A 16,363-nucleotide genomic window follows, 5' to 3' on the forward strand; every position below is an offset into this window, starting at 1 on the left:
TTACATGAGTAAATGAATAGTGTGTTCATATTATTTGCCGTACATTTCCTTCTAATGTATTCTTAACAGTATGATTAATGGACAATATCAGAGAGTGTGCATGTGCGTGTGTGCTCATCATATGCATACCTAGTTGTTTCTGCCTATTATGTGCAATAATGAAATTCAATCTTGTATTAAGTCATAACAGCACTACCGTCATTGTAATGAGATTTGCCATCCAATTATTACAATCATATTGGATCATGGATAACATGTCCCTCCCCCAGCTCCCCTTATGGAGTTGGAGGCACCGCTTGATCCGTGTCGTAATGCAGCCAGTGTTAACGAGCATAGTAAGAATCCCGACTCCAGCCGCTCACTCACCTCACTGTCGTCCCTCCACTTGTGCTCCATTTGGAACTTTTCTGCTTCTGTTGCCATCCTCTGAGAGAAGAGAGAGGGAGGAGGAGGAGAGAGAGTAGGAGGCGAGAGAAATACAGTATGTTAGCCCATGTTAATTATTCTCGTAAAAAGCAAAGTGTTTTTGGCTCTAAGGCAACATTACTGTCAACATCATGATAATGACTTTGGCCCCAATTTACACTTTGTCCAAGGATGACAGTGTTTGCATTAGCTGATTTAGAGATTTGAAAAGCCATGAACCGGAGCAGCTAGAGAAAATCCCTACACCCTGTGTTCTAAAAAAAAAAAAAAAAAAAAAACCCATACACGGTTGCAAATATGAATAATTAAATGTCAGAGCTCCATGTGAAGTCATGACATCTAACCCGACAGCAGCTCAAAGAGGGTGCTGCTGATGCACGGACAGTGAGTTCAAGGGACATACCTGCAAATAACTCCTCTCTGCACCTGTAGTTATGAATTAGGACTAGCTGTGACACAGTGTTACGCTAAAATTAGACACCCACATATTCCATCTTTTCCCAGATCTGGTCCTAATGACTGGGTTAATGGGTTTATAATGGGCCCAGCTTTTAATCTGTACCTTGTCCAGAAATGCGCTGTACTATTAATTTCCCCTGGGAAATATAAAATCCGGCTCTCCCTGCTTATGTGAACGACACTGCGGGTTTTCAAGTCGCGCAGAAGGAGCAGACACTTGATGATGGGGGGGGGGGGGGGGGGGCAAAGCAATATATTAATTTATGAAATGAGAGGAGGAGGGGGTTGAAAAAAATGAATTATTGAATTAATTCTGCGGTAAAATTAAACAAGACAGTCACAAGAATCAGTGAGGCAGAGCAAATGTCTGATTGTGAATCTCATACTGGGATATTAGTGGCAGCGTTTGGGAGCCAAGTCAGACTTTACACATGATCATTGTACACCTCACACAAAAGACAAAGTATACCCAAGTCAAGTGATTAGCTCATCAGCAAGACAACAGCCTGATGGGTGAGAGAAAAGAAAAAAGGAAAATACCATCAATCATGTTTGATCATGTTTTAGCCTCCTGTTCCTGCATTGCTCCTTCTTTCTGTCTCAAGGTAAGCCCCCCCCCCCCCCTCTTACTGTATAATCAATTGGCAGGAGGCCACATTTTCATAATGAAAACTACCGTCTCGCAGACCACTCGCTGTGCCTGTACGCCACGCCGTCCCGTAATGCATGCTGGGGCCCTGACACTCATGCGGTCTGAAACACGGTTACCTCGACAGCCTCTCGGTTGTGTCTCGTTAGGGGAGAGATTTAGCAGCAGCTGTCGGAGACGGTGGGACCTCGTGGCTAGCAAAGGAGCAAATGTGAAATAAGAGGTATGTGGGTGTGTGGTTAAGGCAGGAAGGCTTCACTGCACTTCATATGCTAAACATCTCTCTGTTACGAAATGCAGTGGTCACGTACGGGAAAAAAAATGATTTGTAGTATACATCCTGTAAGTTGGACATCCACCCTTCTAACACTAGGTTAGCTTTTTTTTATGTTTGTGAATCTCCATGCATTTCTTTTGGAAGGAATATGGCTCTTGGCAGCCGGTTATGGTGGTCTTTATACAAGACAAACACAATGTACAAACACAAGCCTTTGCAGATTTAGTTGCCAATGGCTCCACAGCTGCCTTGACTTAATGGGAATATACTGTCTGTTTCCAGTCAGGTCATTATTGGCTCAAAGACAGATTGGGGTGTGTGTGTGTGTGTGTATTGAATCTAATAAACTACTAAGCTCATGCTGCGGTCACAACCCGACCGATGGTGGTTTTCTCTGGAATCACTCCGACTGTATGCAAGCTAGCAAGAAACATGATCAGTTTATTAGCTGTATATATATATTGTAGTATTTTAAAGTTCCCAGCACGCATTGTTTGAGTGGTCGTTTTAAAGTAACATTTTTGAGTTTTGGACATCAGTGTTTCAAACTATTTCAGACGAGCAAAATCCTTTGAGTGCCATTTTTGACATCGCTCCAGACAGGACTTGCCAAAAGCAAAAGTGAACTTGTTGGCTGTTACTTCCTTACTGGCTTCACGGGCTATTTTACTTAAGTGGAAGGATTCTGCAACTCCTTCCCACTCACACTGGATTAAAGACATTATGTCCTGGATGAATCTAGAGAAAATCCATTTTACCACCTACGAAATCATTACTGAGGATCTCCACAGCAGACCAAGAGGTCAGAGAGCCAAAAGGTCAGCAGCTGCTGCAGTTCTTCCCCTTGTCTGCTCCCTCATGTTAAAAAGGCACAGCCTCACAGCATGCTCTTGTCAAAACTCAAAGTGGTATTGGATTTGCATTGTTTCACAGGTTTAACCCCTTTCATGAGCCTTCACCCCCCCCCCATTCACACTGGATGATGTAGCTGGGCAGATGCAAGCCCAGATAGCGTCCCTGCTCGGACGCTCAAACTCTGTGCCATGGAACTCGCTCCCATCCACCACTTCATCTTCTGGGAATCCTACAGGACAGCGTCAATACCCACCCTCCAGAAAACATCCACCATCAAAACTAACTCGTCACACTCACTCCAATAGCCAAGAAATGCCTGGATAAACTGATCATGACCACCAATCCTGTCAGACCACAGCTGGACACCCCATCAGTTTGCCTATAGGACCAAACGGGGGACAGAGGATGCTGTGGTTTATCTACTCCACTCCCTCCGAAAACACCGGGAATCACCAGGCACCTTCGCTTCCATCCTCTTTGTTGTTCCTCTCTGCTTTCCAACACAATCCAACGCCACAAGTTGATCAAGAAACTTCACCATTTCAAATCACCCTCCACTCCTCGTCCACTGGGTTCACAATGACTTCAACAGCAGCAGACCACATGCTGTTAGAATAAGCACAGTCAGATCATCAACAACACAAAAGCCCCTCTGCTTTGTGTCCTCAGTCCCTTCCTATGCACCCTCTACTACACTAGTGACTGTATCAGCCCTTCATCCATCACCACACACTTGAAATACGCTGATGACACTGCCATACTTGGACTACACAATGACAGTAACTCTGTTAAAACGCCATTTTTCACTTCACCCAAGGGTGCACTATTATGAAGAAGACAAAAGAACCGGGTAGTAGCACATCAAACACACCTCACACTGGACTGAAGCCCACCTACATCCGCGGCAAGACAGCCGAGCATCTTCAAATATCTCCGATTCACCATAGGCAACAAACTCAGTTTCGATAACACATCAATGACATCCATAAACGATCCCGGTGAAGACTTTGTGTCATCTGTAAACTTAGATCACCGTTTGTTGCTCCCCACCTGCTGTTGCTGCTTTACTAAAGCATAAACCAACCCATCGTGCTGTACTGCCCACCCCCCTCCCCCCCCCCCCCCCCCTGCTTCTTCATCATGTTAAACACACTCAACAAATGACACTGATCACATCTTAAACCATCACTTCACACATCTGGTCAGAGATACAGAACACGTGAAGGAGAGCTCTCTTCAGCAGGAGCTTTACTCCTTCTGCAATAACAGCCCTGAACAATCTGCCTGGCTGACACTGTTGTGATGAATGAGTGCATACATGAAGATTTTGTATACTGTCTATATACTCTGAGAGGAATAAATGTCAAACCCGGAAGTGCCACGTGAACACATGTCAGATTATAAGTCAGAGATACTGGGACGCAACTAAAATCCCCAAAGTTGTGATTTACTCCAAACTTAAAAAAAAAAAAAAAAAAAACTACAGCCTATCAATAGAAAGTGCCGCAAGCAATGAGAATTAATACGCATGACAAAAATATGAACTTGCTAATGAGCTGGCTTCAATTTTATGATATCAGCAAGCTGCTATAGAAAGACTAATGAGAGCATATTGCGGCGTTACAGAACAGATAAAGAAGATGATGTATGCCCGGATCACGATGTGCAACTCGATGCCGAAGAATAAAGAGTGCGTCTGTGGTTTTAGTTCTTGTGCGGAGAACATGGAGACATCCAAGTGTTTTAAGTTGCTGGTGGGGGCCAACCTTCTGTTTCCTCAATTGGCAAATGAGGTGATTATATATATGAAGTTTACCGTTCATGCACTAAACATATTAAGTATTAGAAACGAGATACATTGAAAGAAAACTGTGCTGTATTACAAACAATCAGCTTAGAAAGCTGCAAGTGACCGCTTCGTAGCGTAAGCCACATAAATCCACTGTATGCTCAGGCATAGAACAAGTGTATGCATGTGTGCGTTTGTCTTCTTTTTGGAGAAAATGAATCACGTCCACTTTAATGCCTTAAATCTCCTACATGGAGATCCAAATGGAATGATTTTTGCTACAAAAAAAAATGTGTTTTCTGAGGAGCTTTTCATATGAAATGTGTCAGTGAACTCAAATACAAACCACATTTCTGTAACTATCAAATTGAGCCAAAAAAAACCCCCACTAGTAGTCAAAACACAAAGATAATTTTATCAGTAAGTATGATGATGTTTTACATTTTTTTTCATGAGCCCTTGAACCCAGTGGAGACGAATACACCCTGCTCTCTGCACCAGCAGCTGTTCTTGAACGCTTTTTTTTTGGTATTTATAAATGTTAAATTTCTCACCGTTTTATTCTCTCTAGCTTTGTTGGAGGACGATAGTGGGAGTGCTGGGTTTTCAGTCATCAATCACAGCTCTTACTTTGGTTATTATGAGGAACAGATCAGTCTTATTTAGATGAGTCTCCATGCCTAAATGCACGAGGAGCGTTTGAAGGGATATAAAAAGGGAGGGTGGAAAGCAATGAGACGTTAGATCGACTGGCTTTCACACACACACACACACACACACACACACACACACACACACACACACACACACACACACAATACACAAATCAACCTCAGCTTTTCAAAAGCATCCTTTATGTCTGCAATTTAAGAACGATGACTCTAATTTTGCATCTTGCAACACACAGAGATGTACTGTGTAAACATGCACGCTTGCTTTTCTGACACACGTTCCTGGCAGTCTGATTAGAGCATCAAGTCCTGCCAGGACGGAACGAACACGAACACACACACACACACACACACACACACACACACACACACACACACACACACACCTGCCATCTCACTGATGTGCAGGGAGGCACGGGAGAGCTGAGGAAACATGAGCATCTGCTGTTGTGACTGGCAGCACTTTAGTCAGATCTATCCTGCTCAGCCTGTAGGGAGTCAGGAGGAGAGTGGTAAGGGAGAACGGGAGAGAGAGAGAGAGAGAGAGAGAGAGAGAGAGAGAGAGAGAGAGAGAGAGAGAGAGAGCGAGAGAGAGAGAGAGAGAGAGAGAGAGAGACTGGCACAAGAAAGAAAACAACTGCACAGTACAGTAAGTACATGCAAGTTGACAAGTTAACCCTACTTACTATGCTACAACCGTGGTCTTTTAGAGAAGAAACAGTGCTCACCAACTTCACAGGAAGTGACTTGTCAGAGATTGGTGCTAGTCTCGCTATCCACTACTGTGTGCCGGTTTGACAGCTCATCTCTCCTCCAGCAAACACTCTCAGCTGAGCATGTTCTCTGTGTGCCAGCTGGCTGCAAACAACTCCCAATTACAGCTGTACCCAGCTGCAATGTTGACATGGCGGTTCTGCACACACACACACACACACACACACACTTACACCCAGCACACAGATTTACTGTGTCACCATGTCTTGAGGTGTACCCCTCTTTAATAATCAGAAGATTGTTTGACGTTGCCTCCTTTAGGTCCCACTTTCACTTTTTAGTTTCCGTGGTCATCACACTGAGCTATTAGCGGTATGACGCCAAGAAAAAAATAAATAATCCAAATTCTTAAGACAAAAAATGCAGCTGGTGTCTGTCATATTCAGTCCCATTCAGAGGGGGAGGCAGACAGGCAGACAGACAGAGAGAAATAATGAGTTAGACACATCAAATGTACACTTTGTATGCAAATACTGTCTGATAAGTTTCATGTAGGAAAAAAAAGAGATGACAAACACAAAGCTGGAGCCGCGGACACACACACACACACACACACACACACACACACACACACACACACACACACACACACACACACACAGAGTGTGCGACAGCTGGGCTGACAAAGGCAGCCAGACACACAATGCACACACACACACACACACACACACTTCAGGAAGTGGTGAATAATGAGTCACTGGTGGCCCACATCAGACACACCCACGCCATCTCTATCTCATTGATTCAACATTTTCTGCAACATTATAGGTATCAAATATTAATAGTTTTTGGAGACGGGGACAGAAAGGATTCCTAGAAAATCTCTATGTTTTTGCGAACAGGTCAAATTTGCAATAAGTTTTGCTCCTCAAAGCCATCTCTTTTAAGCGTCCCCCGCTTCGTGTATATCGCTGGTTAAGTTTGTCATTTTTAAATATGTTTTATACTCCACTGACACGCAACTGTAGAGCAGCGACTTTGGCTCCAAGCACGACGACCTGAGCAGAAATAGGAGCTAAAAATCAAGAATTTATGATTTTGACAGCCATTGCAGACCACAGAATAATTCAAAATGTGACAGCACCACTCAGCATTTAAGTGCTCAGTATGATTATACAAGATACGATAAATCCCCAGTGGGTAAGTCACAAGTTACAACAGCACAGAGGCCGGCTAACAGGAAAGAAAACAGACAAATATGACGATATCAATAAAAATGTAGAGAAACTTTACATTAATACATTTATAGAAAATATACACATACAGTACACAATATAAGTGTCAGAAGGAAATATTGTAATTCAATCCTGGCTGTCATTATGCGTGAACTATATATATATATATATATATATATATATATATATATATATATATATATATATATATATAACAAATAGATATATGTATAAATACCTATAATGGGTGTATAATTGACATAGTACTATATAGTGTTATATAGTACATGTGCAATATATGTAATATAATAACATAATATAATACACTAACAATACATGGCACATGTTTTCCTTCTGTGCGTTCCATAAATACTTCCCAATCCCATAATTGATTATGAGCTCCAATAGGAGTAGCTTTCAGTGTCCCCCTTCACGCTGCAGTTTGACTGAAGAAGGCAACGCTTCCATGTCTCAAGATTACTCCCAATAATAATAATCATCACATAGAAGGTCGTTACTCTGAGAGGCCCGCTGTAGACTAGGATGCCATCAGCATAACTACCTGGCAATAATAAGCCCTTGGCGTGTGACACGAGCGGAGAATTTATGTTGTTTATTCAGCAATTTGGACGGAATAAATTTCCCCAGCATATTCTTGGAAACGATATCATTATTTAAAGTGAGCGATTGCATAATGTGCTCTCTTCAGAACGCCATCGGAAACGGCACATAAGTCATTATAACATATGATCTTTGAGTGCAAGTGGATAAGCACTCATGGGGAATTTGCACGAGCGCAACAATTTTCACTTCAACGTACGAGTTAATAAAATAACGTGCGAGTGAGGAACCTCATGAGCGTGTGTGTGTGTGTGTGTGTGTGTGTGTGTGTGTGTGTGTGTGTGTGTGTGTGTGTGTCACTGTGTGCCTACTCTGTGATTAGGGCTTTAACAGCAGTGTCTAATGACTCACAGCATGTCATCCAGTGCCGGTTTAATAACGCACTTCCAGACACTGGAGATCAGTGACTCCTCTGTAATTACGCACAACTACATAACACAACACTCGAAAAGGGCTCTTTTCAAATAGCTCAAGCACTTGCTTTCATCCTCCTTAGACAGATCTAATGAACGTGAACGCTACCAGAGAGGGAATTTTGTGGATTGTGGTGAATGAGGATACTTGAATGAAAGTTTTCTCATTTTGATCGCCCAGCGTTGAGAGTAAAGAAGGGTGACAAAGAAAAGGGAGAGAAAGAGCGAATGAGAAGTGATTCATTTCGGGAGCGAGGAATCCGTTTGTGATGCCCACGTTGCTTAGAGACCAGGGTGTCATGGTAACCTGCCGCATCTGCGGTCCATGCACTGTGCAGAGCGAAAAGCTTGGCGTGCGACGGCTACACAAGAGACTCGAAAAACATTTTGTTCATTATCCTCCCATTGTAGAGCAGGCCATCTTTCTCCTCAGCAATTAAGACTCGACCCAAAGCTGCCTTCTCTACACCAACGCCAAAGACCCACTCACAATTAAGAGAAGTTGGTTTACGCTAGCGATGGAGAGCCACGCCGAGGGTGATTCAAACCGACGCAAGAAGCCAAGTTTGGAAAACTACTGTTGTTTTTGTTTCCAAAATGGCCACCAATTACGACTCGAGACTCTGATGGGCAGCCAAAGCCTTTTTGGATCTGCTGCCAAAGCCCTAATGCATTCCCAGGCCTGAAATAACCTCACCGATCGATATTCAAATAGCACAGTCCCCAGCTGTCTGTTCTGTAGTCCTCACCCTTATGCTGTCCCTTTGTCTCTTGGCTGGTCACCGTCTTTCTCCGTTTCTTTTACCTCACTCAGAAAAAAAAAAAAAATGTGTCTTGAAACATAAAACCTTGGTATCTCTTATTCTCTTTCTCGCTTTGATTTTTGAATTGTTAATCACAACATCTTCTCTGCAGGTCAGTCCACTCCTTTGTGCAGGCAGTCTGTCTGTCTGGAGGACGTCTTGGCAGGCTGCCATGTCCCACAATGCAGGTGCTTTTGACAACAAGCATTCCCTCAGGCTGGGTACAAAGCATCAGAGGGACTTTCTTCAAGGCACCTACACAGAATAACCTTTCCCTTGTCCCAACAAGTCAGTCCTCTCTCTCCAGTTTTGACAAGCCATTGGCAAGTGTGATCCTCCTCGGCTTTTTAATGTCGAAAAGCAGAGGCTGGGAGGATTTTATATTTGCAAGGACATGCAAATGATGTGTGTTAGAGTGTGTGTTAGTGTGTGTGTAACAAATATTGATGTTGATAAAGTTACATTGATTGCATGTCTCGTGGCTCCCGGTTGGTCTGGGTGCCAACGTATCAATAAAACTAGAGCACAGACTTCTTCCATCAATCAATGCATGTTTTTGTCACATGAAATTGTACAAGGTAAGGTTTACAACTCCAGTGAAATGTTGTCGATTACTGATATAGATACATTGAATAACTACTGCAGAAGAATTATGACCATAAATGGTATCAAAAATAGGGTTTAATTTCATGACAGTGTTTAGCGATTATAACTTTAGGATCTAATTCAAGGCAACAACAAACTAATTCTTTTAATCATTTGAAAACTGTGAGATCAGTGCTCAACCTTCTCTCATTCATTTGAAAATGTTTTTAAACTAAGACACAACATTTAGTACTGAGGTTTAAGGTTGGATTTAGATACAAATTATTTTTAATACCTCAACTCATACACTCTTAATTTGAATGATGAACGAACACATCTGGAAATCTCTGCCGGTGTCACTGTGGGAGGAGAAATGACCTATTCCACTGGGGGAAGTTAACCACAGGTCCCATCAGATGAATGGTTAAGAGCAAAGGTTCAATAATGAATGAGAACAGAGTCAGAGGATTCAGAGCTGGCTTGGATATCGCAGAGATCTACTGTGAAGCAGCGCAGTACAGTGGAGGAGGATCGGAAACACCGACGCACAAAGAAACAGAAGAGTAAGAGCCTATTGATGAGGCGCAGGCGGCTGTGGCGCTGTCCAGTGCTGATTCCAGCATTGACAGTCTGCTTCAGCATTGATTGATGTTCGGCTGATTGAGGGTTGCTGTTGGCCCATCCGGTGCTGCTATTCAAGGACTATTACAAATCTCTCATGTTGTCTACATTTTGTATGCAATTGCCCCAGCAACTGAATGGATGGATGGATGGCTGGACTTTAATCTGTGTTGTATCTATACACTTTAAAACAATAAATAAAAAAAAAACAGGAAACATGCATTTCCCTTTTATTTTAAACACAAGCATTTCAGCTGTACTGGATAGAATTGCCCAAAGAGGAAAGACAAGTTGGAGAGAGAGTCGACAGGCAAGACTGGGAGGGGATACAATTTTTAGAGTGAAACATTTCCTTACTTTCAGAAGAACTTACCATCCATATTCAAACTGTGCCACACACACACACACACACACACACACACACACACACACACACACACACACACACACACACACACACACACACACACACACACACACACACACACACACGAACGAAAGAGAAGAAATGTGAGACGACAGAAAGGGAGAAAAGAGGAACACAGTGCAAGGCAAAAATGGGAAAATGGGAATGAAGAGTGACAGAGAACCGGGATGAAGTTATGGGAAAAGAAGTTAAGAGGGAGTCATGAGCAATGAGGACGGAAGGACAAGGTTGGAGGGTGGAATGGAAAAGACACAGAACAGGAGTAATACAATACCATATGTGACAAGAATGGAGAAGGAGAGGGATGATTTTAGGGATGTGGGCAAAGGCTCAGAAGGGCTAAAAAGGTAGGAAAGGTGATTGCACTTGCGTGTGTGGGCATACAGATCTCCAGTTTGGCTACAAGTGAAGCCTGGTCTCTAATAGGTTCAGCAACTACACACATGGATATCTCCATCTAAAAAGCTAAAATAGTCAGCTACAATACATCACAGATAAAAACAGGACTTTGAGGGAAAAAAGTTTTGCAGTTCTCTCTGCACTGCGGTGATTTCTTTCCTGTTGGGAACCCCAGTTTCACTTGACATCTTTCTAAAAAGGACAACGCACACTGAATGCAGAATATTGTGGTGCAACATGAAAGAGGCAAGTTCTTTGATCGCCCGTGAGTGGCTTGGAAACAAAATTATTTCCCCAGTCAGATCACCAACGCTTTGGGAACATCAACTTGAAATGGTTGAAACAGACGAGCGAGGACTGACGTTTCAAAACGGTGAATAAAAGGGGAGGGAGAGCTATACATTTGCAGCCTTTTCAGGGCTTTAGATGAAAACTGAATACGGAAGGAAGACAACAGATTGTATAAGAACTACCAATGAAACCACACCCCAAACTCATCATATATAATTAAGACACAAAATGCCCTTGCAGTAAGCCGAGTGTAATGTGTACATATATGACAACACTCCACTGGGATGGACCGATCTAAATCCGTGAAACTTTCTGAATGACTCCACTGGGGGAGAAGAAAAACAGCACAAATATCTCCAGCTATATCGACTGTGAACAGACACCAGCAAGAGCCATGCAAATTACAGCAAAAAGTGACATAACTGGCAACGACCACAGTGTTCTTTAAGACTTTAAGAATGCAGTTGGGTGAAGTCGTGGCCCGAGATTGATGACTCCCGTTGAGAGTATCCGTGCCTGCAGCAGGCAGTTCTGCAGCTGCCTGGGGGTTCGTGGAAAGATTGTAGAAAGTAGCTCAGACAAAAAAAAAAAAAACAACCGGTAATAACAGTATATACACATATTTGTGTTCAGGAGGGAAATGAACAAAGAAATATAATATGAAAATGATGCAATGCTGGGCTGTGTGCAAGGGCCATGTGGGACCAAAAAGGTTGGGAACCACTCTGCTACTGTAGGTTATCAACATCGTAAATTATTTTATTTTGAAGGACACAGGTTAACACTTGCGTCGTTATCCTTAACTATATTTGACATATTTAATTTCCTTGAAGTAAACAGTCATATTGAGTCATTCTACAAGTGTTGCTTCCTATTTTGGCTCCTGACTTTTCCCGGGAAGAGAGCATTTTCCTCTCTCCGATTATTTTATTTGCTTTTTCTGTACATGCGATCTTATGATCTATGTGCTAAGGACATTTATTGTTATTTTCGAACTCAATTTCCAGTTTAATTTAGTTTAATTATGCATGTGTGTGGCAAGGCTGCTGTAGTGACGCTTGTCTGTACTTTTTTTTTTTTCTTTTTTTTTTTTTACAGAGTCATAAGAATTGTGAGTGAATGAGGCTTAAAGATAGTCTTCCTGATAGAACTCAAGCTTCATGTCCCATTGCTTACACCTTGCAATAAACTGCTGAAACACAGTCTTGCATATGTATTGATTCTTGTCTTGTCTCGCCCCAAGACAGAGTTAGACCCACTACGATTATAAACACGATTTTTTTTTTTTTGCAGTGATGAAAGATCCGTCTCCCTCTAAACAGCCACAGCTGCCAGCATTTGAGAGATTGCATGTCAAGGGAGCACCGACGTCAAACGCATCGACTGAATTGAGGTGACAGGATGGGCAGATGTCAGATTGACAGACAGCAAATCCAAGCAGGCCCCTGATTAAGTTAATGACAGCAGCCATCATTCTAATGGGATCGTGTTCCTTGACAATTGCTGGCAAGCACACACCTAGACACACAAACATGTGCAAAGTATAGCCAGAGGAGACAAGTTGCCCTAGTGTAAAGAGAAATGCCAGCAGTCAGTGAGGCGGCGTTTATCCTGCTTATTTCAAATCACAACACAGCTTGAACGATACAGCTGCAGGGGGTGGAGAGTCGCAATACAGACAATTTCAGAGGGTTGTAAAGCACTAAGGCATGATGTCTTACTGTAATCATCCAAAGTCAACCCTTAAACACATGGTGGAGTGATCTTCTTATTGCTGTAGATATACAGTTAAAGGAACATCACAGTGAAGATGCAAATGAAAAGGGGAACACACACACACACACACACACACACACACACACACACTTTATTGTTTGTTCAACTTACATGATAATCTGATCCCAGGTCCATGACTCACACTGCTTGGCTATGATATGAAAAGTGAACATGGCTTACTATAAAAACCATAGGGTTGCTGTACATTAGTTCATTATGATGAAGCCCCCTTTCGGCAAAACTTGTGATTTGTGATATTGGACTGTATAAATAAAATTGACTTCCTGAATAATATCCACCTTGGTTAAACTACTTGTCCGTTGCTACAATAAACTGGGGAGCCATGATGCTCCAAAACTCCAAAAATTAAGTCTTACAGCTTTGGCTTTTCATTTTGGATCGTAAAAATCAATGTATTATTATAGTACAGGGACAGGTTCAGGGAAATGTAGTCTACCAAAAAATGCCTTTCATAGTTGCTAATCACTAAATAGCTAGAATTCAGCGTCCAATAGTGTCTGAGGGTGGAAACTTTTTTGTATGAAGCACACAGCACATAGCGATGAGAGTGCTGCCTGTTGAATTGTGTACTAAAAAGGCCAAGATCTTAATGGATGGGAGGTCTGTAATAGGCTTCTAGTCTTTTGTATGCTGCCTCATGGGAGGTGTGACTTAATGCACTCATGGACTTCCTACCACTCTCCCTCTACTTATCATTTCTCTCTCATACACATCGGGCCATTCAATTTCCCTCGGACAAAAAAAAAAAAAAAAGCTACAACCTATCAACACAATCCCTCGCTTACATGATCACTTCATGTTGTCTGTAATCAGCCCTTCCAAATGAAAAAAAAAAAAAAAAAAAAAAAAGGTTGGACAGAGAAAAGAGAGAGGGATGAAAGGAAACAAAAGAACAGGGATGCTGAAGATGATAATCCAAAAAGGGAGAAATTCTTTAAAAAGCACAGATTGAAGGTCAAGAACATTACAGATGCTGCAGTCGTCCATTCCCTCCTTACGTTTCAATTCATGATTCAGCTTAGTGGACACAGCAGCTATTTATGGTCCCTTTTACAAATTGATGGCCATGAAGCTCTATTATACTTCATTATAGCGAAGACCATTTAACCGCGCCACCATGGGCCATCTCTTCAATGCTAATGCAGTGACAAGTAAACATTATTTTTTAAGAGAACAAAAGCATATGGAGTTCAGCTTAGAAAAATAAATTTAAAAAAATGATCCCTGCCTCCCTCGCTATTTTCAGATTTCTAGCATAGAGTAAAACAGGCATTAACTTGCACAGGTGACATACACAGCAGATGGTGTTGATGACAAATAAGAACAGAGCCTGTGGTATAACATCTCTATTCACTGAGCAGTTGTGTTTCTCTTCCAAGGTGCGACACGACGGCATCGGAAACAAATTGTCCCTCATCCCCTGGCACTTATTGAGACGTAAGAAAAACAAAATGGTTGGCTGGATTGATGGGGTAATCAATGAGAACGCAACTATGGCAACAGGCTGTCAAGCATTAACTGGTTATTTCTCGAGCCGGATTGATCGAGACCAGGAGCGCCCGGAGATCCTTATTTAAATACTGCTAAAGAGCAGTGAAATGTTGTCCAAGTCAATTTAGCTTGTTGTCCTTTGTAACTACATGCAAGCAAGACTAAGACATGCTGACGTTTAGCAGGTACTTTTTTTTTTTTAACCAACAAACCATGTTGTTGCATTTCACTAGAAATGACAAAGATGAAGCTCATTGTGGTGCAAGCGGACTAGTCAAGGGTTCTTGTAAGGATAAATCCTTTTGGGAACCATAGAAGTCTGCATAAAATCTTGTGCCAATTCATGGGGTACATGTTGAGATATGCCGCTGGACAAGTCACCTGCAGATGGGGCTCACCAAAGTCACAAGGATTCATCTTCTGGACACCATGTTTAATAGTTATCAAGACATTTCACTAAAAAAAAAAACTAAACTAAAACGTTAACCTGCTGTCGGCGCTCGAAGTGAAGTGAGGGTATCACCAAAATGATTCTCTGGGATCCTATAATGTCCGTGCAAACACTGTTATCCCTAAAGATGTTCAGATGGCATGGACACAATTTGACACTGTAGAGAACGTGTTCTATAGTTTGTCAAAAGGTTGTACAGTACAAAGTGATTTAACTATAGGTGAAGAAACCAAATCTGACACAAACTCACAGCTCTGAATCGTCTGGTCAGCCACTCAAAAAGGAAGAGTTCAGCCACTTGGGTGAACTCTGTCAGAAACTCTTAGCTGCAAAATGAAAGCATTTGCCTAGCGTAGCCCTTTTTAGTATTCTCCTGCTGTTCCGTTCAGACAAAATGACCACGAAAGCAGCATGTATGGATTCGGTATGAGGGCAGACTAGTCCTCAAGGATTCATAAAATTGAAACTAAAACAGTCAAATTAAGTCATCTAGCTGGAGGATGTCCGCTCATATTGGATCAGTGCACGGCCTGAAGCAGTGGCTGTGTTCCAGTGTCTGTTCTGACATGAATTGAGGAGGAGCAGATTGTTTCTGTGTTTCCTTGGGCTCTGTGCTAGGAGAGATGTACGAACTGGATCTAGCCTCACAAACGGCATAGAATTTGCATTTCATGTTCCCATCTCAAACAAAAAAAAAATGTATACTTTTATGTTGATAGAAAGACCAAAGCAATAAGCAAACTGCTCTACTCCACCGAGAAGCAGTGTTGCCACAAGATCATTTTGTGTTCGGAGATCACACTTACCTTTAGGGCTTGGGAGCGGTTAGCCAGCAGTTTCTCTATATTCCCAGCAGCTGTCGCCACCAGTTGCCTTGCATTGTTGGTCTCAACACTGAAGTGAGGTCTGTGTTTTTGATATATCTGAGACAATCAGAGGAAGAGAGCAGAGGTCAGAGCAGAACTTCAACTGAAAGACCCATATATCTTTGATGTAAAGTCTTAATCGTCAGGCAGACGTTCAGGCTGAACACTAGTTGCATTTTAAAAAAGGCCACAGGCTGTGTTGGTGGGGGATTTGGTTTTCCAGGGACCGATGAGACAATGTAACACAACCCAGGAAGGCCAATATGAGGAATAGAGTCAAACATTGAGCTAACTCTTTGCTTAGGCCATCGCAGCAGTCCAGAGCTGCGTGATGCCGACAGATGGACGGGGGGGAAAAGTGAAATAGTCAAAAGGGCTTTAGCAGAAAAGAGAGAGGGTGTGGTGACATGCCTAACGCTTACAAGTCTCCATCCCAAAAATGATGATTTTAACCACTAGTTTGCTTTACAACAACAACAACATTTTTACATAAAGTTCTAAAAGGAAACATGTCGCACACAAT

At 42.3% G+C, this 16,363-nt stretch overlaps 1 protein-coding gene across 1 annotated transcript in view; it reads right to left on the minus strand.

Annotated features, from left to right (window-relative positions):
* cacna2d1a (calcium channel, voltage-dependent, alpha 2/delta subunit 1a) overlaps positions 1 to 16,363 on the minus strand; it is a 76,542-nt gene that overhangs the window by 43,828 nt on the left and 16,351 nt on the right. Inside the window, exons 3-4 of the mRNA XM_068717410.1 lie at positions 15,781 to 15,897; positions 367 to 426 (exon numbers count right to left, since the gene is read on the minus strand). Of these exons, the coding sequence (XP_068573511.1) occupies positions 367 to 426; positions 15,781 to 15,897 (177 nt within the window). The remainder of the gene's footprint in view (positions 1 to 366; positions 427 to 15,780; positions 15,898 to 16,363) is intronic.

The sequence above is a fragment of the Cebidichthys violaceus genome, unplaced genomic scaffold (assembly GCF_023349555.1).
Source record: "Cebidichthys violaceus isolate CVI_PGR_0920_01 unplaced genomic scaffold, fCebVio1.0.p SCAF_21, whole genome shotgun sequence".
Classification (NCBI taxonomy): Eukaryota; Metazoa; Chordata; class Actinopteri; order Perciformes; family Stichaeidae; genus Cebidichthys; species Cebidichthys violaceus.